The sequence below is a fragment of the Pyrus communis genome, chromosome 11 (genome assembly GCF_041283825.1).
Source record: "Pyrus communis isolate YQ-2024b chromosome 11, ASM4128382v1, whole genome shotgun sequence".
NCBI lineage: Eukaryota > Viridiplantae > Streptophyta > Magnoliopsida > Rosales > Rosaceae > Pyrus > Pyrus communis.
In genome coordinates, this window is record NC_142575.1 from 3,035,982 (window position 1) to 3,058,560 (window position 22,579).

Genomic DNA, 22,579 nt, shown 5'->3' on the forward strand with positions numbered 1-22,579 from the left:
GACCGTTCATATATTCATGTGGCATTGATGGCATGAGGGTACCTGACATAATCGAAAATGCAACATTGTGGGGTGTCATTTTAACTTACAACTCTTCAATATGAGACATGCTCCACGAAAAGATCTAAGATGTTGACGTGGTTTAATCGTGACCGTTCAAATATTTATGTGGCACTAATGGCACGAGGGTACCTGACATAATCAAACATGCAACATTGTGGGGGGTCATTTTAACTTACAACTCTTCAATATCAGACATTCTCCACGTAAAGATCCGTAATGCGGTCGTATAACAAGTGATAGTTCCGATCGCACTCATACATGTCTTCAACAAACATTTTGGTCCCGTTTGGGTAATTTAGAAGCAGGTACAGAATCTCAACAGGGCCAATAATTCCTGAACGACTCAACAATATATGCAATATTGCACACTAGGGTCCTGAGGTGGGACTGTGTACTCACATTCTTACACGCCCACTCACGAACATTAAGAAAGGCAAAGTCTGACAATCGAGGGTACCTATCTAGCAATTGCTAGTATTCCCTTATTTGGATGATAATAAAAAGAATAAACCATTCTTCTTATAGCATTTATAAGGTGAAATAACGTAAAGGTGTGTGAAAGAAAAGAAGAATGCAGAGGAGTGAAGGACATTCTTTTTTTTTTTTTGGTTGAAAGAAAATAGTTATCAAACAGCCTTTATACACACACACACACACACACACACACACACACACACACACACACATATATATATATATATATATATATATATATATATATATATATATATATATATATATATATATATATATATATATAACTTTTTAAAAACGACAACCTAAAACAAAATAATAAAGGGCGCCCTACAGATAGAGAGACTGAAATTTATTTTCTTTCCGAATTATCAAGTTCCGAGTAATATTTCAATTTCTACACTTCCATGTGCTATGCATTATGCAGTCAAACAAATCCAGCAGCACCCAAAAAGCTCTCAAAGAAACTAAAGACTGCTATATATTATGGCAAAGCAGCTTTCAGAAATATGCAGTCCGTCCACCTCTTCGACTGTGCCTATCATATGCAGTGTTGAACTTGTCGACTAGCTCATTCGTTGTACTGAGGAAAAAAAAAAGAGCGAACTTCTCAAAATATTGTAGTAAACGATCATTGAAAAGAAATTACAATGCCATATTCAGGTACTGAAGGGTACAGTGCTACTGTAGGAATGCAAACTTGGTAATTGCATTAGTATCGACTAAGATCCTAATTATGAACGTAATTATATATTCAACCTTATGACAACACCCGCATTATAAACAAGTTTAGTCTAGGAGTAAGAACAATATTTGCGACCGCACATCAAAGACTTATCTTATATAATTCAGGACACCTCCTGTCAGCATTTGTTGACAAAAGCTTGTAAACCGGCACCCATTGCCAAACCCTACAATCATTCAGGGCAGAAAGTACTAGCAATTGCTAGATAGGTACTCTCGCGTTTCAAAGTCATTGGCATAGAAAAAGTTTATGGTTACATTCTATGTTTATATTTCCTTTTGGTGCAACAACTTTTTTACATGACTTCAATTGTAATAAAATAATCGACATTGAAAAGTTTCATTCAGTTCGTAAGAATCACATGCAAGGGAAAACATATTAGTGCTAGAAATGCAACATCTCATACCTTGAGCAGTTGGTCAGCACAGCCAAATATGTAATCAACAAAGTGTCATTGTATTCCTACCAAAAATAAAAAAAGAGTCAGCAACAAGAGTGATTCACGGGATAAATATGTCAGCTTAATCAGGAGCCAGTATCCACAATCATACATTGTGTAAATCGTGAGAGAGAGGAAAAATCTCGACAAAGAGGCCTTATTCACAGGTATGGATTAGACAATCTTTTAATTCAAACAAACAAGAAGATAAAATTGATTATTGGAACTATGAATCATAAATAAAGAGCTTTTTTGAACCATAAAGCTTAAACAAGGAGCTCTACTGAATACAGCTCTTACGAATAGTTTATTCTGATGAAACACATCAAACTAGGTAGAAGTACGACCAAATCTTTTACCATTTGCCCAATACCATCCAAAATTATTATGCCATCTTCACATTTTTAACTAATGCTTATTTCTCTAATATTACAATTAAGTGCATGCTTCTACCAGTGAATTCACAATTCAAACAAGTAACACTCACCATCAAAAAATCATCTTGAAATTTCCCTGATTCTATGGCAGGCAACCTTCTCAGAAGACTTGATACTTGTCTTAAAAGTGAATTTTCACAAGGTATATCACCTGCAGGTAGAGAAACAAGAGCAATTAGTTTGACTTCTGGACCCTTCTAAAACATGGCTCCCGGCATTATGTATACAAAATCGCCAACACAAAAGCAAAGACTTGCAATTATAGTTATACGAAAAGTATATGCATACCTTTCTGCATAGCAACAAGATAGTGATGAAGCACTCTAATTCTGCTATTTAGCATCTTGATGGCACTGTGAATTCCGGTAAGATGAGCAGCCACTGCACACAACCCAGGTTGTATTAGTTGTATCAGAAATAGATGCAAACATCCACTTATCTTTTGGGGGGGAAAATCATTGTGAGATAAGCAACGTGATCAACTGAGGACTCACATTGAGTTGCTGCTGAACCTCCATCAGATGGTTTAAGATGGGCAACATGGTCAACTGAAATGCGCTCAGCTTCCACAGTCTATGAAGCGCACAGACAAAAAAATGATTCAGTCAACTCTAGTTGATAATAACAAACGCTTTTATAGTAGATATGATTAATAAGCCTAACCTCAATAGTATAGCTTGAACTGACGAAGATTAGCTGTGGAATCCCGTCAATGACATGCATCTCTACAGTTGTAATATTAACATTCATAAGACCACAAATAGTTAAACAGATAACATGATAACTACATTAAATGATTCTAATAGGAACCAAGAAACTGTCTAAATCCCACAAGTTTTCCATAAGATAGGAATCTAGGCGAATAGAAACATAAAAAGCAAGCCCCATCATTTACAAATATTGATACGATAAAAAATCATTGCATGATGGATTTCACTTAGGACCACGATTTCATATGACTAATAAGTGTTGCAAGAACTAGTAATTGTACAACAGAAGGCAACAAAAAAAAAAAAAACACTACCAATCTTAATTAAAAATGAGAAAATGGCAGCAAGCAATAGATAATGTTGTGGTACAACACCATCAATGTGGGTTTTTTTTTTTTCCGGAAAACTAGTCAAATGGATATTCTCATCATGTTAAGAAGCTTAAATAACCGCATGCGGCTCATTTCAAAATGACCAACCCTGAATAACAGATAAGTTTATTAGACAGACTTATGTATGAGAGAGCAAAGAAAGAACTGGAACCGGCACTAGAGCCCTTTTAGTTTGTCAAGGATTGCTTCCAAAGAAACACGAAAAATGGCCGAAATCCAACACAGTATCTCAAGCAAACTCCAACCAACCAGTTCAAACCAAAATAAGCTTTAACAATCATGGTATATAGTATATACAAGAAAGAGAAATAACTACATGCATATGCCATGATAAAAATACATGCTTCAGCCATGGAGGCACCAGATAGCATAGAAATTCACAGAATAGGAAAGCATAAGTTTACAATTAACTGGAATTGCCCACAAAATCTTACATACACACGTACCGCTTTCGTAAATAGTGATTGGGAGATCCTTTTGAGCAGCATTGATCAAGGGGTTGAGAAGAACATAAACAGGGCTTTCATTGATATCCATCAACTGTGGCAATAGAAATACACATTCTTATCATGGGAAAAGCAAATGCACCATAACCATATCGCCGAAAAACTAGAATACAACTGTTACAACTATACAAGTTTAATTCGGTCATAGATTTTCAAATTCAAGAATCATTAACGGGTTCATAGTTGACATGATTTGGTCCCTAACAGTACATTATCACATAATGCAGTATCTACGGGTTCGAATAATATAAATTACAAATTGCGGGTAAAATAAGAAAAGGGCGGAAAAAAAATTACAGCTTTGTGGATGTTCATGTCAGATTCCTGAGCATCTGTTCCAGTTGAGTACCACCCTAGTATGTAAAAGTGTGGAAATACCTTCTTATCTGCAAAAGCAAAATACTACCACTGATTAAAACCCTAAATCCACACAAAAAAAATTAAGAAAAAACTAAAAGCCATGAGAAACGAGAACGCACAGAGCTCTTGCTTCTTCTCGAGGAAGGCACGGTCGAGGGAGTGAGTCTCGGGATCGTAGAGGAGCTCGAAGCTGTTGAAGATCTCGACCGTGCGGCCTCTCTGAACCCCGATAACGCAGCCGAAGACGCGCGGAGACGAGGCGGAGGCGGTGGAGGAGGAGGAAGAAGAGGAGGCTGCTGCTGCTTCTACTGCTCCTTCGGCGCCGTTGTTGGGCGGTGGTGTTGGAGTATTGGTGATCGGCGGGTGCATCTGGGACTTAACCCTAGAGTAGTGATCGGAGATGTTGACGATCACCAGTGGATGGAGCTTGAACGTCAGCCCGCTGCTGGAGGATTCCGCCATTTTTTCCGATTTCGCGATTTGGTGGTTTTGGTTTTTGGCTCCTCGGAGCTCCGGTTTGGGTTTGGGTTTTGTTTTTGCTCTTCTTTCCCCTCTTCTTTGCTTTTTTTTTTTTTTAATTGTGATTTTATTGTATTTTAATTTCCGAGTGACTCGCTCTGCTCGTTGCAGGGGTTGGGCCTAAATCTAGTGGCCTTTGAAACGATGTTACGGCATCTGTGCAAGCCCATAAATATAAGCCCAACTAACCCAAGCGCTTATGTTCAACACTTCCGTCAAGGTTTAATAAAATAAAAAAACTAATAAAAAAAGGTTTGAAAACTTTGAATTTTAAACAAAATAAAGGGTAAAGTGAAGAGTATCAGGATTAACTTTTTAACGTAATAATATTGTTTTTCATTAAAATAAAGAGTACCGCGGACTTTTAGTTAAAACTCCCTTACTAAAAATGCAAATGATTTTTTTAATCCATAAATTTTTTTTTATTATTAAAATTAGTCAAAAACTTTTAGTGGTTTAAAAGCGCTTTTGATTAAACTATTTTTAAATAATTTTAAAAGCCGTTTTTATATAAGCACCTTGTTTTTTAATTTCTTAAATTAATATTTATTCATTTTAAGAATTTGATTAAACATTTGTCCCCTAGAAGTTCAAATTTTCAACTTCTTTTTTTGTACAATTTTTTGCATTTTTTTCCACAAAATTGTTTTCTACTCATGTATTGTACCGACTTGTATTCCGATCACAAGGAAAAATTTCTCCAACTCTCATACAATTTTGTTGTTTGGATTCGTTTGGATATGTTTTTAAAATGACTAAAATCACTTTCTATGAAAATAATTTTTAAAACCAATCATTAGTAAAAATCTAAATAAATCCTGAAAAATCACTTTAAATACATAAACAATTTCACCAAAACACTTTCATCATTTTAAAGGCTAACGAGTAATTGATTAACACACCAACTATAGTTTTGATGACAAAATTAGAACTTTTAAAACTTTGTAATGAGAAAGTTTTAGTCCAAAATTAAAATAATAATAATAAGTATTATGGCTTAATCAGTGAAGAATATCCATCTTTATATCCTATCTTCCGATTTTGTTTTCCCCGTCTCCCTTCGTCCTAAAAAGAAAAAAAGCAAAAAAAAAAAAAAAAAAAAAAAAAAAAAAAGAGACACGTGTTAAAAGAAACCAGACTAGTTTTCTTGTTAACTTTTAACTTTTAACCGTTTACCACCCACCTAAATTCTACTCACGTCAGCAGCGTCACACGATCCAACGAGGAAGACGAACCAAAATAAATAAATAAAATAAATTCATCTGATAAGTTTGACAGACCAAGACAATTTTAGCCCATCAGGGGAAGAAGAAGAAGAGGAGGAACTCAAACAGCTATCAAATCTCTCTCTCTCTCTCTCTCTCTCTCTCTCTCTCCTGTTATCCCCCCAATCCAAATCCCAACAACCCCACTTATAATTTCTTCATATTTTTCTTAAATCATATGTAAATAATTCGCAGAAAAAAGATATACAGAGAGATATATTATACGGTGGTGGCGGTTGTATTGTAGTTCTGGTGTGGATTGAAGATACATCGGCCGCCATGGCGATGCGCGACCTCGTTACCGGCGGAGCAGCTTGTGCGGTTCCAGGCCAATCTTCTTCCTCCAATCCTTTCGGCGCCCTCGCCAACGCCCTCATCGGCTCCTCCTCCAAGCAGCAGGTTCGTCTTCTCTTCCTCCTTTCTATCTCTCTGTATTTCGTTCGTTTCGATCAGCAATTCGGCGTCGTTTTGTTGAAATTCGATTTCTTTTTTGAGCAGGAGAGGTTGAAGGAGATACCTTCGTCGACGCCGACTGCTTCTGAGCCGCAGTTTTATCCCGACGGCCATGGACACCTGCAACAGCTCCCCGGCTCCGAGTTTGATCAGCCGTTTATGCAGCCCGGCACTCAGGTTTTACTTCCAAAGCTCCAATCTTTTTCCACTGCTTTAGTTTTAGCGTTGGACTTTACTTACTTAGCATTCGTTTTGTGTCAGAGCTCGGACTTTCTTCGGAACTTCAACTCCGTTGATGGCAACAGACTGCTTGACAATGCGTGGGACGAGATACAGAGTTCTCAGCCCGGGCCTATGCATATGCCTCAACACGACCGCATTTATGATATGGGAGCTTCTCCTCAGCTTCAACCGACTTTGGATGGTAAATTTCTCAAAGTGCTTGTCTTTGTAGTATTTACCTCATGGTTGTTGCACTTCAGTCACAACTTGCTAGGACTTTCACTTCGTACATGTTATTCGCTTTTATAAGTAAGTAATGAGCGAACGACATAAATGGCAAGATTGCTTGATCAAGAATGGATAATGGTTTCTCTGTTTATCAACATTCGGAGATTAGTAGAGATGCTTGTGGCCGAGTATTTAGTTTATTTTTTCAGTTGCCAGTTAATATACGAAACAGTTTGTTGGCTCAAGTGAGCCCTCAAAGTGATCAATATGCATTTTTATTGAGATTTTATAGTTCATCCAGAAAAAGGAGAAGCTTTTTTGTGTTACTTCTCTTATTGGATGAGTTGTGTGTTGCTTATCATCTTCCCGTTTTGTGGTAGTAGTAGTACTTTATGCTTAGCCTAAACGTCTGGTTGTTGCTTCTGATCATCAAACAACCAGGGGTAGTGTCTATCTTCAGCATAAAGGATTAAAAAGTTTATTTTGAGATTTATCTTATTTTCTTTCCCTTCTAAATATGTGTTGCAGGGCCACCACAAAGGGTGTTGTCAAGCTTTTTGCACTCATTTGTTGAAAGTAGTCGTGGTGGAATGCCGTTTCGTCCTGCTCCACTTCCAGTGTTAGGATTGTCTGCTGGTGACAAACAATGTATACGTGATCGCACCAGCATCATGGCACGGCACTTCTTTGCTGATAAAAGTGAAGAGTTTATTAATGGGCAGGTTTGAAATTTCTCTTACCTATGTTATATGTGAAATTTACTATGTTATATTTGAAATGTATCTTTTTTTCTAGTAGAAGATGTCAGCTTGGTTTGTTTTATGAGCATTCAATTGTACATTTTTTCGGCCTCATAATCATTTTTTGCTTGTCTTCGGGGTTTGTTTCAGAATTTTGTATCTTGAGTTGCTCCACTTCTCTCCAAAGAGATTCATAGTCCCAACAGTTTATGTTAATTTTGTTATTTTTATTTTTCCAGGTAAATGCACTTTTATCTTCTTTAGATATTGACAGTGATGTCAATAGTAAAGGACCTCTGCCTTCAAGGTTTCGGGAACTAGACGATTATTGGAATGAATCCCAAGCTATAACAAAACCTGGTGCTCACGCTGCGCAAGGGTGGGTCACTGAATTTAGCCAACATAGGGTAGACCATGGTGATCCTAATTCATGGGCTCACTCATTTGAGCGACAACATGGTGCCAATGGTTGGGCTTCTGAATTTGAGCAGGTAAAGGAGTATTGTAACTTGTATTTCAATCATATTCATTGTTTCTATACTTTCTATTGATCAATCATTGACCTTCATAATGTGATGGAGAACGACACTAGGAACTAATTCTTGCTATAATCGATTTACTAATCAAGGAGGTTGGAAAATGTGTGCTTGAGTTAAAATTGGTGGTGGCGATATGTTAGGTTTTTTAGGGTAAGTTACAATATTCTGGGGTTTGAGGGTTTTAGGTGTCAATGTATCTGAGGGTTTTTTAGGGTGATTTACAGTATTCTTGGGTTGGAAAATGTTTGGGCTGGAACCAGGGGCCTTGTTCGAGATGAAGATAAAAGAGCCCTAAAGATGTTTTTGAGGTTTCGAACACGTGATACATGGTGGAGTATGCTTGTAATATAAAGAAGCAGCAAAAAAAATTTAACCTAAGGGGAATAGAAAAGAAAAGAAAAGTAGAAGAATGTCCGAGTTCTGGGCTCTTAAATACGCTAGACTTATCACCTTAATTTGGGTGCATCACACTATTGTATGTGGGTTGACCTTGAACTGAAAGAGTAAGACTATGTTTATATGCTGCTTGATACCCCGTTGTAACATGATTTGGATTTCAAAACTATAATCAATTTAAATTTATATGAGAGCTATATTGATGCATAATTTTCTGTTTCGCGTGGTTACAGGAACAGTCCCAGTTGATGTCTGCAGATCATATGAGAGGTGGAAATATGGCAAGCTTAGCTGCAATGGAGCAGACTCGTATGCTTGCAAATACGCTGGCACAGAATGAAGACCCAAAGTTTCAGGTTTATAAACGTTCTTCAATCATGTGCTTCTGTAGTTTCCAAGACTGAATTTTTAAACTTTTTTTTATTTCTGAATACCACATCAGCAAATTAGTTTTGGAATCAAGCATACTCTTTCCAAGCTTTTGCAAGCCTTGTAATTGGCTTATCGTTTTTTGCTGAACCCATTGAACTGCAATAGTCACAGAATTTAAGATCATTGTAAATGATGACTAATGTTTGTAATATGTCAATTTTACACAATTTTTTTACTTTTAGTGCTTCTAAGTTTAAAACACATAGAATTCCCGAGGATGATTCATCATGCAAAGTCCCATAAAAATTCTCATGAAATGCTCCAAATTCTGTTAACTGTATTCACTTTTTAGATGTCCTTGTTAGCTTGTGTCAACTTTCAGTTTTTGTAAGCAAACGCTTACATGAATTAATCCCTGGATGTTTTGGCATTAAATAGCTTGGGGGCAGTTAACTATCATGACATTTAGTCAGAACGTTATGATGGCCCCAATTACATGTGATTTTTCCCAAATATGAAGGGTATTACTAATGATTTATTTACATTGCATTTTGGAATTATTACTATCATAATTCATATATTTACTTTTGGGGCATGTAGAAGTCAAGGTTTCTCCAGTTTGTGTCAAAAATGAGTCGTGGTGAACTCATTATTGATGATAATCAAGTCAAGCCGGCCACATCGTCTGGGGACTGGGCATCAGAATATCAACAGCAGTATAATGCGGGTCCTAGTTGGGCTGACGAATATGCACGTGGCGAGGTAGGAATCTGGTCTGAATGCAAAATATTGTTTCCCTACTTTTATATTCCCTTTCAGTATCTGAAATATACCAACACATTTTGAGATAATTTTTCCTATTTGTACAAGTGATTCTACCAAATTACTTATTTTGGGGTGTTGAGGTGAGGTGTTCATGGTTCTGGCTTATGAATGATATGAAGAAGGGTGGCATGACTTATGGTGCGGGATGACACATAAAAGAATAGGGGAAGTGGTTTTCTCAGACCCTTTTCTCCCCTGCACAACCCTGTTTATTTTGGGCCTTTGGATTGAATAAATCATAGGAGAATCAATTACAAAAATAAACAGGGGTGTCCGAAAATCATTTCACATGAAAAAGCTTATACATACAAAAACTAATGTAACTGAATAGATGATTGTATTTCAAATGCAATTAAATTTTTGCACATAAACAAAGTTTAACATACACAATACTACGAATTAAGAATATGCTTCTATATCTTGGAGCGATTGAGCTTGTTTTGAAGCGGAAAAAACCAAGGATATTTACAAAATAATAAAATAAAATATTTGATTGTAATGCGACAAGGCCAGACATTCATACTTGAAGGAAAATGAAACCATTTATAAACTTTTTTGTTGGTAAGTTAGTGTCACAATTGGAGTATAATACTGATTTACACGATCCTTCTATAAGGTAGCAAACTCATATATAAGCTTTTATTTTTAATACCTTGATTTGTTATGCAATGAGTTCACTCCAGTTCCAATTTTGGCTGTCTAATTATGATGGTTTTCCAGCTATCTCATGGACCCAATCAATGGGCAAATGAGTTTACTTCTGAACAAGAGCAGCATGGGTCAGTTGATGATCAGTGGGTCAATCAGTTTTCTAAGTTGCATGTTGATGACTGGGCAGAGGAATTTGGAAATCAGGTTGGTGAAGGACTCTTGGGGGACAGTTCAGCTGATACCTGGGTTAATGCATACGATGAGTAAGTCAAATCGTTCTTTTTTAAAAAAAAATAAAATGTTTTTCTACTTTATGAGCTTTACATTCTACTTTGTAGAAGTTGGTATGATATATAATCCAATAGCTAATGAATTTGTGGCATATATTTGTAAAGAGCTAATGAATTTGTGGCATATATTTGTAAAGTACACAACAGTAACCTTGGTCACGTTTGGTGCCTAGTATTGGATTAAATTAGATAACATACTAGATTCAGGTATGTTAGTTGAAGTAAGAAATGAAGGCGAATTTCTAAATTTTTTCCAAGGTGAAATAATTATTTGAATTAGTTATACAGTGTTGATATCTACCATTTTGTGGGGTATTGAAAGGGACAAGTTGGACAAAAGGTGGAAGTTGGCCTCCATTTCTTCCTTCCATACCTTGAATCTAATGAGTTATTCAATCGAATCCTAGGTACTAAGCGTGTCCCTTAAGTTTGCAGTTATTTCAATTAAGTGAATCATGCATTTCTGTTGTTGGTTTTGGTGTGCACATTGACACCTATTGCTGAAACGAATGTATCTAATGACTTTAGTACTGGAAATTCAAGTGATGAAATGTTCAAATATTGGTCCCTTTTAAGCGTCACTCAACTTTCTTTATTGCAAAAGAGGTAAACTTGAGTAATGAAGAGTGGATTTTGCAGTTCATGAGCATGGGCTTTGTGAGATTCCCCGCTCTCTTGTTTCTTCTTGTATTGTTACCAACTTTGTATCCTATCATTTTAGATCAAAAACAGAAAAAAGATTTGTATGGATACTTAATGGGTTTGTCAACTTATATGTCTGTCTGTTTGAGATATTTTGAGTAATAAATGTTGCTCCAAGTCCTCATTCATCAAAGGGGTGTGTTATTACTCACCTTTTATGGTATTCATTATTTAGTTCCTTAAAGCAACTTACCTTCCTTACACAACAAACAGGTATGTTAATGAGCAAGTAGCTACTAAACAGCATAGTGATGCTGCAAGGGGAGTTTACGTATTTTCCGATATGAATCCATATGTTGGTCACCCAAACCCACTAAAAGTAGGCCAGGAAATGTTCCACAAGGGTCTTCTGAGTGAAGCAGTGCTTGCATTAGAAGCTGAAGTTCTCAAGAACCCTGACAATGCTGAAGGTTGGAGGCTACTTGGAATAGCGCATGCAGAAAATGATGATGATCAACAGGTAATCCTACTATCTTGATATTTACTATCTAGTGTTTAGAAATTGTATACTTGTGGTATATTCCATGTAAGTTTATAACCCTATAGCATTGGTGGTCTCCGTATAGTCGTACTATATGCTTTAAGTCAAAGAATCACCTTATTTCAACCCTGTGTCTGACTCATACATGTGTTTCAGTGTGTGTTTATTTTTATGGAATGACAATTAATGTCCTCAATTGTAATCTTTGCAGGCTATAGCAGGTATGATGCGTGCACAGGAGGCTGATCCGACAAATCTCGAAGTGCTTCTTGCTCTCGGAGTGAGTCATACAAATGGTCAGTCGTTCTTTCTGCATGTATAAGAAAATAGCAGAACCTCATTTGAGTAATCATTGGTTGAACATTCTTTAAGGAATTGGTCAATGTATCGAGTCAGTGACACCCCTCAAATACATAAATCTGTATATACATACATATATATATATATATATATATATATATATATATATGTATATGGTTTTTTCTGTTTGCCAAAAAATGTGGTCTTTTTCTTTAGAATCAAAACTCTAGGAACCCAAGAAAATACTTCTTTAAAGTACTGAAGAACTGATATGACTCTTCAAATTGCAGAACTGGAGCAGGCAGCTGCTTTGAAATATTTATACGGATGGTTGCGCCATCACCAAAAGTATGGGGTGCTTGCCAAACCAGAGCTGTCTGATTCCTTGTACTATGCTGATGTAAGTGTTCACTTTTAGAATCTTTATAGTTTTGTGGGTCCTAATATTCCAGATATATTCAGCAGAGGATATTTTCTTTTCCCGAAATTGGTTGTTAGTGCATATTAGATTCAGGTTTGAGTTGCTTACTGTTACCCCTAAGCCTATATAGGGTATGAATAAAACTTTAATGTGCAGGTAGCGAGATTATTCAATGAAGCTGCTCAGATGTCACCTGATGATGCTGATGTGCACATAGTACTTGGTGTGCTTTACAACTTGTCAAGAGAATTTGACAAAGCTATTGAGTCATTCCGGACAGCTTTGAAACTAAAGCCGCAAGATTACTCACTTTGGAACAAGCTTGGAGCAACACAAGCAAACAGTGTTCAGAGTGCTGATGCGATACTGGCTTATCAACAGGTAATTTGTGTTATCAACCCTTACAGGGTTTCGTCTTCCTAAACTACCTTATATGGAAAAGGGCAGATGAATCCTTGCATTTGAAAGACTGAATGTAGGACAAAATAGTCACCTTAGTCACTGTGGCAATACGAAACTGTCTGCCATTTATAATACTAATATAAGCTTTTGTTAGTGAGTGTTAAGCAAATTGTTACTCATATGCTTCTTGAACTAGCTGCTTTCCAACATTGTTCAAAGACGAGTTTACAATTTTTCCGCAGCACTTATTGTCATTGCTTGAGGATAGAATGTAACAATAGTTTTGTTTACATCTTTCCTTATTTATAAAGTAAACAATTCAATGTTTTTTATTTATAATTATTACTTATGTTCCTTTTGTTCCTTTCAATGGGCTTCGGTGCCTTTCAATTATATAGACTACGTGATAAATCATACAATTTTATTACTATAGTGTGCATATTTGTATTTCTGTGTTTAATCGACTTTCGTGAATATTTTATCTTATCGACTTTGGACTAACTTTTGTTTTTGGTTCTTTATCTGGGTGTACAGGCACTAGATTTGAAGCCTAACTATGTTCGTGCATGGGCAAATATGGGCATCAGTTATGCCAACCAGGTTTATCCCTCCACTGATTCATGCTTAGTATCGCTTTGAAATTTTAGACGGGGAATGAATTTTACTTTTTTCTGCCTTGTTTTGAGTTTGAATGATGTTTTGGTGTGAAACTTTGGTGCTGAGAGAGCACGTTATCAGTCTGTGATTTTAATTATTCATGTGGGCATGAATTTCGAACTCTTAGGATATTGTCTCCCAGTGTCTTAAATTTGCGATTCACAACAGTGCCTGACCCGTTACTTATTTTCCCCTTTTGTTTTGCAACTAGGGTATGTATGAGGATTCCATACGTTACTATGTCCGAGCACTGACCATGAATCCAAAGGCAGATAACGGTTGGCAATATTTAAGAATTTCTTTGAGGTAAGTTAATATCAAAGTTGGAAAAATCTGTCGCCTGTCTCTTCGATATGCCTACTAATTACGTAAGTATTCTTGTCTTTGTTGCAGCTGTGCTTCTAGGAATGACATGTTAGAAGCTTGCGATTCTCGGAATCTAGATGTCCTCCAGAAAGAGTTTCCATTATAGAACATAAATTTATTTCAGGTTGCCGGATGAAAAACCAAAATATGCAGCCTCTGGTGCTCCTGCTGATGCAGTGATTGTAGAGAACATTCACGTTTATGGTTCATCCTCTGGTGCTCCTTGGCAAAGTTTGCTGGTTTTGGTAAACATTATCCGACAGAGGCGTAACTCGGAAGAGCGAGTGGGGCCAATAAGAACTCATCGAAATGAAATAAGTTTCAGCACTTCGAAAATAAATCGTCAATGTGTAACGTTTCTTATGTATATCTGCTGTAGTTGTTTTGGCCATACTGTTTGAGCTCTTGATTTGTCAAATCTTTAAGATATTTCAGTATAAAGTTGAGAGTACCCTGCTAATTTCGCCTCTTTAAGAGCTGTTATTCCTTGAAGACGAAGGTCCTGTGTTCGAATCTTTTCTTTTTCAAGTTTCTCTTTTATATAAAATATTATAATGCCTTATTCTACTAAGTGAGGTCGGCTGTATAAATTTTAAAATTTTTTATTGAGCTCGGTTTTGGTCAAAGTCTTCTGTTAACTTTTAAATATTTCATATTTTTCCATAGCGTCTCTTTCTCTGTCTTGTTAGGTGCTCATGTCCTTTTGTTTTGAGTCTTAGTCTTACAATAGCTTTCATTTTTGGGTAAATTACACAAAACTACCTCAATTATAGGTCACACCATATTTTCATACCTCATGTTTTAAACATTGCAATATCATACCTCAACTTATGAATTCATTGCAATGTCATACATCCGTTAGTGATTCTGTCAAATTGGTCGTTAAGTGATGATTTAGCAAATGAAGGGCCCATATATTCGCTGACGTGGCAGTCCACTTGTGCCATTCAGAAATTATATATAAAATAAATCATTCAAAAAGAAAATTTGGCAAAAATTAAATTTAAAAAAATGGGCCCACCCCCTTCAAATCACTAAATCCACCTTGGTACTTACCCGGGCCAGGGCCAGTCTTTCACGTGTATGTGCACATCGCACCGTACACTCACTTTGGATCCATTGTAGGTGTCAGTCATGTCCTAGATTGCTATAGGCAATTAGAACTCGTATCTGCTGCGCACAGCGCCAGTCTTCACGTGATTGTAGTACTAGAGCGTATATCATTGTTACATCCATTCATGTTCATGTCAGAATACCTCTGCATGAACTCGTGTGTTAGCATGTGCCGATAAGCACTCAATATGATATGTGGTTTATGCGAGATTATGTGATTATGAACGTCATGTGCTTATTTACGAGATATTGTGCCGTATTGAATTCTTGAGATATTTCAGGCTATGGTAAGTATTTTCATAGTAGACCTAGTGTGTATATTTTGGAAACTATACTTGTTTTACGGCGAGAGGTTATAAAGTTAAAAGGTTTTTATAAAACTTTATTTTTAGACCCAGTCACCCTTGTTTTTCGCCCCTCCAGGTTTTAGTAGCTGAGTTTTCATATGGACAAGGATTCTTGGCAAATCTGATATTGGAGACTAGCTTCGATGGTATAATTCTCAATCCACTCCATTGTAATTTACTTATGCTCTAACAGCACGTGTGATATGGGTTTATTCCTGCTCACTAGCGCATTCTTATACTTAGGCACTTTTAGGTTTAAATTTACTCACATTTTCCACATCACTATACATTATGGCTTTATCACCCTCCTGGTGTTGACCAGCACAGCTTGATTCGTAGTCCAGGTGGACATTCTGGGTCGGGGTATGTTAGGAAAAACGTGGGTTATAACTCAGTTTTTGTGAAAAAATTGAAATTTTTAGTTTTAGGAAATATTTTGCGCGAGAATTAACGGAAATATTGCAAGACCTTTGTATGTGATTGTATCCTTTATTAGGTCTAGAAACTATTTTCCATTGATTTTTAAAGTTGAAAATAGAAAAAATAATGAAAAGTAATAGTGCCCCCCTCCCCCCCCCCCCCCCCCCAACCACACAAAAAAAAAGATTTGTAGGTGTTTGAAATCTTAGGAATGTCTTGAATTAATTTTAAGAAACATGCGGTGCGTGTATGATGACTCTAACTTTAGTTTATAACAAATGTTGTAAAAGTTCTCAAAATCAATCAAAAAAATTGTTGGTTGTAACTCACAGTTTTTTTTGAAAAAAAAAATTGAAACTTTTAGCATTATGAAATATTTTGCGTTGGATTTCAGAAAAATATTACAAGACCTTTGGACTTGATCCTACCATTTATTAAGTCCCGGAACTATTTTTTATTGAGATTTAAAGTTTGAAAACAGAAAAATATCTTTAAATTTAAGTTTTAAATCGTTGATTTCAAGTGTTTAAATATGAATTATAATAAATTTTACACAGATAAATATATTTTAAAGAATATGAATATGATAGTTTGTTGGTATGAGAAGGGAAACAAAAAAAAATGAACAAGAAAAAAAATTGAAAAGGAGGGATCGGTATGAAGCTATCGACTTTACTCCAGTTCAGTTGCTAAAGTGCCAACGACCGCCTTATTAAAGAATCGGTAGCAAAGTCTAGATCGTATCCTTTTCTATTTTTTTTTTTCATTGAATTTTTTCTCTTTCTACGTTACTTATCTAGATTCAAATACCTTTAGATTTTAGATTTAGATTTATATCGTTGTTTTTGATTTTTTAGGAATGGATTACAAGAAAAAAAAAATTAGGAATGGATTTATATTGTTTGTTATAACTCACAATTTTTTTTGAAAAAAAAAATTGAAATTTTTAGCTTTATGAAATATTTTGCGTCGGATTTCAAAAAAATATTGCAAGACCTTTGGACTTGATCCTACCATTTATTAGGTCTCGAAACTATTTTTTATGGAGATTTAAAGTTTGAAAACAGAAAAATATCTTTAAATTTAAGTTTTAAATCATTGATTTCAAGTGTTTAAATATGAATTATAATAGATTTTACATGGATAAATATATTTTAAAGAACACGAATATGATAGTTTGTTGTTATGGTAAGGGAAACAAAAAAAAAAAATTAACAAAAAAAAATGAAAAAAAAAAAAAAAACGAAAAGGAGGGATCGGTATGTAGCTAGCGACTATAATCCATTTCAGTTGCTAAAGCGCTAACGACTGCCTTAATAAAGGATCGGTAGAAAAGTCTAGATCGTATCCTTTTCTTTTTTCTTTTTTTTTTCATTGAATTTTTTCTCTTTCTACGTTACTTATTTAGATTCAAATACCTTTAGATTTTAGATTTAGATTTATATCGTTGTTTTCGAATTTTTAGGAATGGATTATAAGAAAAAAAAAATTTAGGAATGGATTTATATTGTTGGTTATAACTCACAGTTTTTTTTGAAAAAAATTGAAATTTTTAGCTTTATGAAATATTTTGCGTCGGATTTCAGGAAACTATTGCAAGACTTTTGGACTTGATCCTACCATTTATTAGGTCCCGGAACTATTTTTTATTGAGATTTAAAGTTTGAAAACAGAAAAATATCTTTAAATTTAAGTTTTAAATCATTGATTTCTAGTGTTTAAGTATGAATTATAATAGATTTTACACAGATAAATATATTTTAAAGAACATGAATATGATAGTTTGTTGGTATGGTAAGGGAAACAAAAAAAAAAAAAATTGAAAAGGAGGGATCGGTATGAAGCTAGCGACTTGAATCAAGTTCAGTTGCTAGATCGCTAATGACTGCCTTGTTAAAGGATCGGTAGCAAAGTCTAAATCGTATCCTTTTCTATTTTTTTTTTCCATTGAATTTTTTCTCTTTCTACATTACTTATTTAGATTCAAATACCTTTAGATTTAGATTTATATCGTTGTTTTCGAATTTTTAGGCGTGGATTATAAGAAAAATAAAATTTAGGAATGGATTTATATTGTTGGTTATAACTCATAGTTTTTTTGAAAAAAAATTGAAATTTTTAGCTTTATGAAAATATTGCAAGACATTTGGACTTGATCCTACCATTTATTAGGTCCCGGAACTATTTTTTATTGAGATTTAAAGTTTGAAAACAGAATAATATCTTTAAATTCAAGTTTTAAATCATTGATTTCAAGTGTTTAAATATGAATTATAATAGATTTTACATGGATAAATATATTTTAAAGAACATGAATATGATAGTTTGTTGGTATGGTAAGGGAAACAAAAAAAAAAATAAAAAAAATTTACAAAAAAAAATTGAAAATGAGGGATCGGTACGAAGCTAGCGACTTTACTTTAGTTGCTAGAGCGCTAACGACTGCCTTATTAAAGGATCGGTAGCAAAGTCTAGATCCTATCCTTTTCTATTTTTTTTTCCTTTGAATTTTTTCTCTTTCTACGTTACTTATTTAGATTCAAATACCTTTAGATTTTAGATTTAGGTTTATATCGTTGTTTTCGAATTTTTAGGAATGGATTATAAGAAAATTTTCACTGGGAATACATCTTGTAGAATATGAAGATGATAGTTTGCTATTGTGGTATGAGAAAAACGAAAATTTAATAAAGTAGGGAACTGTTATTAGCACTCCACAAATCTCATTCTACACTCCTCACAAGTGTATTTTTCTTTTTAATTATAGAAAGTTTGGAGTACAAAATGAGATTTTTGGAGTGCCAATAACAATTCCCATGAAATAAATCATAACATAAACAAAATTAATGGTTTGGCATAGGGAGACATGCCCCAAACTCATGTCGAAGCCCAAACTCATCCCGAGAACTCATGCCCTCGAGAAGGCCCAAGGCGAAGAAGATGCAGTGGAGGCCCATGAGGTTTAGGGTTTAGGGGCATGTGAATAGTAACGTCCTAAGTTCAAGTGTTTAGGGCCGTGTTAATAATATCTCCCTGAGTTCGATGCATTTCGGCACCCAATGCACTTGAATTTTTTCCCTCGCCGCAGCGTGGCAGAGAAACGCTTTTTCTAAAGACAAGGTTACTATTAAAACTTACGACTTTGGTGTGAATTCTATCATGGTTGATAGTGGCTTATAAATACCACACCCCCGACAACAATGCTTCGTCCGACCAACCATGGTTCTAGTCAGAGCATCTGTAGGTCTTCGGTTACATGGCCAAACATCTTGACCAATTGTCTCTCATCTTATTTTCAATTGCGATCAGTCCTATTTTACATTGGATATCCTTGTTCTAAATCATGTATTTTCTTGTTCTATTTTTATAAATTTATCTCAAATTTGCATACCCCAAAGTTATATAATAGTGGAGTTATACAAATTCATCTGTTAAATTTTTCTTGAATTCTACGGGCACATTCATCTGCTTAACAATCTTTGCTGGAGGATGATTCTCTACCCTCCTATTCTCATCTTCTTCCATCCCTTATTCTCACACATTGCTTTTTGTCTTATTATCTCTATAAAAAAATCAATATAAAATATTGATGTGGTTTAACCGTAACTGTTCAAATAGGAAGACATTGAAGATTAGAGAAATTAGGAGGATAGAAAATCTCCATCCTTCTTTGCTTGCTAAAATCGGCAATGTGAATTCTTAAAAGGTGACTGAGCCATCAAGGACCCAAATGGCATTTTCTTGTCCACAAATTCCAAAAGATTCCTGCAGCAGCAACAAAATAATGTGGGGGAAGCTAATGATTGTAGCAAATTTGTAAATCCCAAAATGCCATTTTAACCTAGGAAAATTAATAAAAAATATTTAGAAACTTTAAGTTTTAACAATAAGGATAAATAAAGAGTAAATTAAATAGTACTATAATTGACTTTTTAGTGTAAAAATATAATTTTTCGTTAAATAGAACAGTACCAGAAACTTTTCATTAAAGCTTCCTTTTAACTTTTGTATCTTGTAATCACACTAGTAAAAAAAACACTTTGCGCGACGTAGGTATTTTCGTCGCGCAAAGTAAACAATCGTTGCCTAAGGGTTTGAGCGACGCAACCTTCGTCGCGCATTAATCGTCGCGCAAAGTCTGAGACGCTAGGGTTTGCGCGACGGCCCACGGGGCGTGCGTCGCGCAAAGTGGGTTTGCGCGACGGCCACGGAGTGCGTCGCGCAAAGTGGGTTTGCGCGACCAACGGAGTGCGTCACGCAAACCAACTTTGCGTGACTAACGGTGTGCGTCGCGCAAACTCACTTTGCACGACGCACTTCGTTGGTCGTCGCGCAAACCCACTTTGCGTGCCTAACGAAGTACGTCGCGCAAACCCACTTTGCACTACCCACTTTGTGCGTCACGCAAACCCACTTTGCATGACTCATGCGTACGTCGCGCAAAGTGGGTTTGCGCGACGAAGCCATGCGTCGTGCAAAGTGGGGAGTAGTTTTGGTCAAACTTTTTTTTTTTTTTTTTTTTAATTCTTGATAAATATTGTAATTAAATTCGAAAGAATAATTAATTAACCAAGCAAAAGTATTTAATTATAAAATATATGAAAATGTACATAAAAGATCCGAACAAAAAAGAAAAAACTAAAAGTGAACTAGGTTTAATACATCAAGCTATTAGGTATCAGCAGGGCGAGGTGGCTCTGAGGTCGAAGGTGGACCAAGATGAAGTGCTGGTAGTGAGATTTGAAGGCCGGACATCTGTATGGCTTGTACAAGGTCTCTCCACGCCCCGCCATATGACCTCATCTCCTCGCCCTAGGCCCTCAGCTGCTCCTTCATCTGCTCGCCCTGGGCCTTTAGGGTTGTCACTTCCTCCTTCAATGCATCTACCTCTGCGTTTGATCTGGAAGAAGAGGCACCCGTTTCACGAATCTGTGCTTTCCCCATACACCGAACAACCTTGCCACGATGACGACCTAAGTTCTGATCCAGGACATCAGTCATGATCTGAAAACCTACATCCTCAGGTATCGTGATGTCCTCGATCGGGGTCTCCGGGAGAAGCTGCGATGTTGCTTCTTGGAGAACAGAAGTGCTCTTTTCCACCATAGTAGCCTATAATAATAAAGAAAAAACATATAATGTTTAATAACAAAATATAAATAATATTTGAATGATTCATACATATAAGAATAATAATAATTACATATACTTACATGAAACTGCTCAGTAATCTCCTGACCAGGTAGATATATATATATATATATATATATATATATATATATATATATGTGTGTGTCCCAATCTTGTCACAACTACATAAATACAGAACAACTAGATATATATATATATATATATATATATATATATATATATATATATATATCATTACAAAACATTGGAGAAAATTTTGACCATGAGGCTTATTATGATATGGCTACGTTATTAGCCATATTTCCTTATAAATGTTATTGACTTTATATAACTGACCAAAACTTAATAAATTAGGTCACCCTGTGCATGTAGGTGGATACTCCATTTATATAGGAAAAGCCAGGGTATCACATGGCTGGTCTTAGTTGGATTTTAGAACATTGTTAGAAACTTTTCAGCCCTGAACCAAAAGTTTATACATTTTAGTTCTTAAAATTTTCCAAATAAATCATTAAAGGAATCAAAATGTTGTATGAGGTCGCCTCTAATTTTTCCAAATAATTAGTCTTTTTTCTGAAATTATGAAGATAAAAAGCAAGAAAGTAAGCAAAATCCTGATCGAAAACAGTGAGATTTCTATACCACAGACACAGAACACTTAATAAGGTAAAAACCATCAAGGAAAAATACCAGTGAAGTTGTTGCTGCTTATGCAGTCAAGGTATCGTCTGAAAAAGAAAAAGAAAACGGATGGCAAGCAATTCCAAAACCAAAGGGACACTCGTCAAAACCAAGCTATCTGTCAAAGTATCGTCTGAAAAAGTAGCGTGCTTCTCCAGTGCACAAAATTTAAATTTTCTTCCCATAATTTAAACTATAAACATCATCTTGATCTTTGGTTCTATGAAAGTGAAACAGAATATGATAAAACTATAAACATGTACCTAATGAAGCTATAAACAGAATATGATAAACATGTACCTAATGAAGCTAAAATCATCAGATCAGATACATTGCATTGACTTGACACAGGACTCAAATTTAAATTCGTTGGTTTTGTCCAATCAACTCTCATATCTTTTCCCACCACAACACTAACACTTGCAAATAGCAACATATATAGCAAAAATCAACAACAATGTTAGTTAGGTGATAATGTTTTAGCTCAACTTTCTGTATGTAAGCTAAAGAAGCTTCTAAGCCACACACGATTGATAATATATAATGTTACATGTTTCCTCCTTAAATTCATTTTTTCAGCATTTTTATTTAATATAAGAACACAATATTTGTATTAAGTTCATAGTTTTTATATGCATCAAAGAATGTCTATCTCATATACTATGACTACTTTCTGGTAGATAATTTCCTTAATTTTTGGTATTAACAGCATGGAAAGGATCCTAGAAATACTCATATGCTAAGAGCACTAGTAGAAACAACGTTAGTAACACAATATTTTTCAAAGCACATTTACTAGTTAAAGTATTGTTGGAACTACCTGGTGTATAGAGAAAAAGAAAATCAACAAGATAGTTATCTCCCTTGATTTTACAATTTCAATTTCGTAAATGAATCACATGAAGGATCTAC

The 22,579-nt window shown here is 35.3% G+C and overlaps 2 protein-coding genes and 1 long non-coding RNA gene across 3 annotated transcripts; 1 reads left to right on the forward strand and 2 right to left on the reverse strand.

Moving 5' to 3' along the window:
- Nucleotides 1-874: 874 nt before the first annotated feature.
- Nucleotides 875-4,699, reverse strand: LOC137742234 (COP9 signalosome complex subunit 6a). The gene is made up of 9 exons (XM_068482047.2): nucleotides 4,246-4,699; nucleotides 4,064-4,152; nucleotides 3,707-3,800; nucleotides 2,822-2,883; nucleotides 2,653-2,731; nucleotides 2,447-2,539; nucleotides 2,209-2,309; nucleotides 1,689-1,744; nucleotides 875-1,120 (listed from the first exon to the last, which is right to left on the reverse strand). Exons 1-9 carry the CDS (start codon nucleotides 4,586-4,588, stop codon nucleotides 1,039-1,041), a joined length of 999 nt encoding a protein of 332 aa, XP_068338148.2. The 5' UTR covers nucleotides 4,589-4,699; the 3' UTR covers nucleotides 875-1,038.
- Nucleotides 4,700-5,878: 1,179 nt separating this feature from the next.
- Nucleotides 5,879-14,415, forward strand: LOC137742331 (peroxisome biogenesis protein 5). The gene is made up of 15 exons (XM_068482172.2): nucleotides 5,879-6,309; nucleotides 6,409-6,540; nucleotides 6,625-6,787; nucleotides 7,342-7,535; nucleotides 7,793-8,044; nucleotides 8,722-8,844; nucleotides 9,461-9,622; nucleotides 10,406-10,599; nucleotides 11,542-11,788; nucleotides 12,021-12,105; nucleotides 12,400-12,509; nucleotides 12,687-12,911; nucleotides 13,467-13,532; nucleotides 13,801-13,895; nucleotides 13,983-14,415. Exons 1-15 carry the CDS (start codon nucleotides 6,190-6,192, stop codon nucleotides 14,059-14,061), a joined length of 2,247 nt encoding a protein of 748 aa, XP_068338273.2. The 5' UTR covers nucleotides 5,879-6,189; the 3' UTR covers nucleotides 14,062-14,415.
- Nucleotides 14,416-20,400: 5,985 nt separating this feature from the next.
- LOC148692682 (uncharacterized) lies at nucleotides 20,401-22,020 on the reverse strand. The gene is made up of 2 exons (XR_015953117.1): nucleotides 21,677-22,020; nucleotides 20,401-20,947 (listed from the first exon to the last, which is right to left on the reverse strand). It is a non-coding gene; the product is annotated as an uncharacterized LOC148692682 (long non-coding RNA).
- Between the last annotated feature and the right edge of the window lie 559 nt (nucleotides 22,021-22,579).

What these genes read in the sequence shown, in the direction of transcription:
- LOC137742234 (XM_068482047.2), bottom strand. Translation starts at nt 4,588, where the DNA reads ATGGCGGAATCCTCCAGCAGCGGGCTGACGTTCAAGCTCCATCCACTG. An exon ending in ACATGAACATCCACAAAGCT is followed by an intron (nt 3,801 to 4,063) that starts GTAATTTTTTTT and finishes CTATTGCCACAG; the next exon opens with TTGATGGATATCAATGAAAG. An exon ending in AATCACTATTTACGAAAGCG is followed by an intron (nt 2,884 to 3,706) that starts GTACGTGTGTAT and finishes TTACAACTGTAG; the next exon opens with AGATGCATGTCATTGACGGG.
- LOC137742331 (XM_068482172.2), top strand. Translation starts at nt 6,190, where the DNA reads ATGGCGATGCGCGACCTCGTTACCGGCGGAGCAGCTTGTGCGGTTCCA. An exon ending in TTATGCAGCCCGGCACTCAG is followed by an intron (nt 6,541 to 6,624) that starts GTTTTACTTCCA and finishes GTTTTGTGTCAG; the next exon opens with AGCTCGGACTTTCTTCGGAA. An exon ending in ACGAATATGCACGTGGCGAG is followed by an intron (nt 9,623 to 10,405) that starts GTAGGAATCTGG and finishes ATGGTTTTCCAG; the next exon opens with CTATCTCATGGACCCAATCA.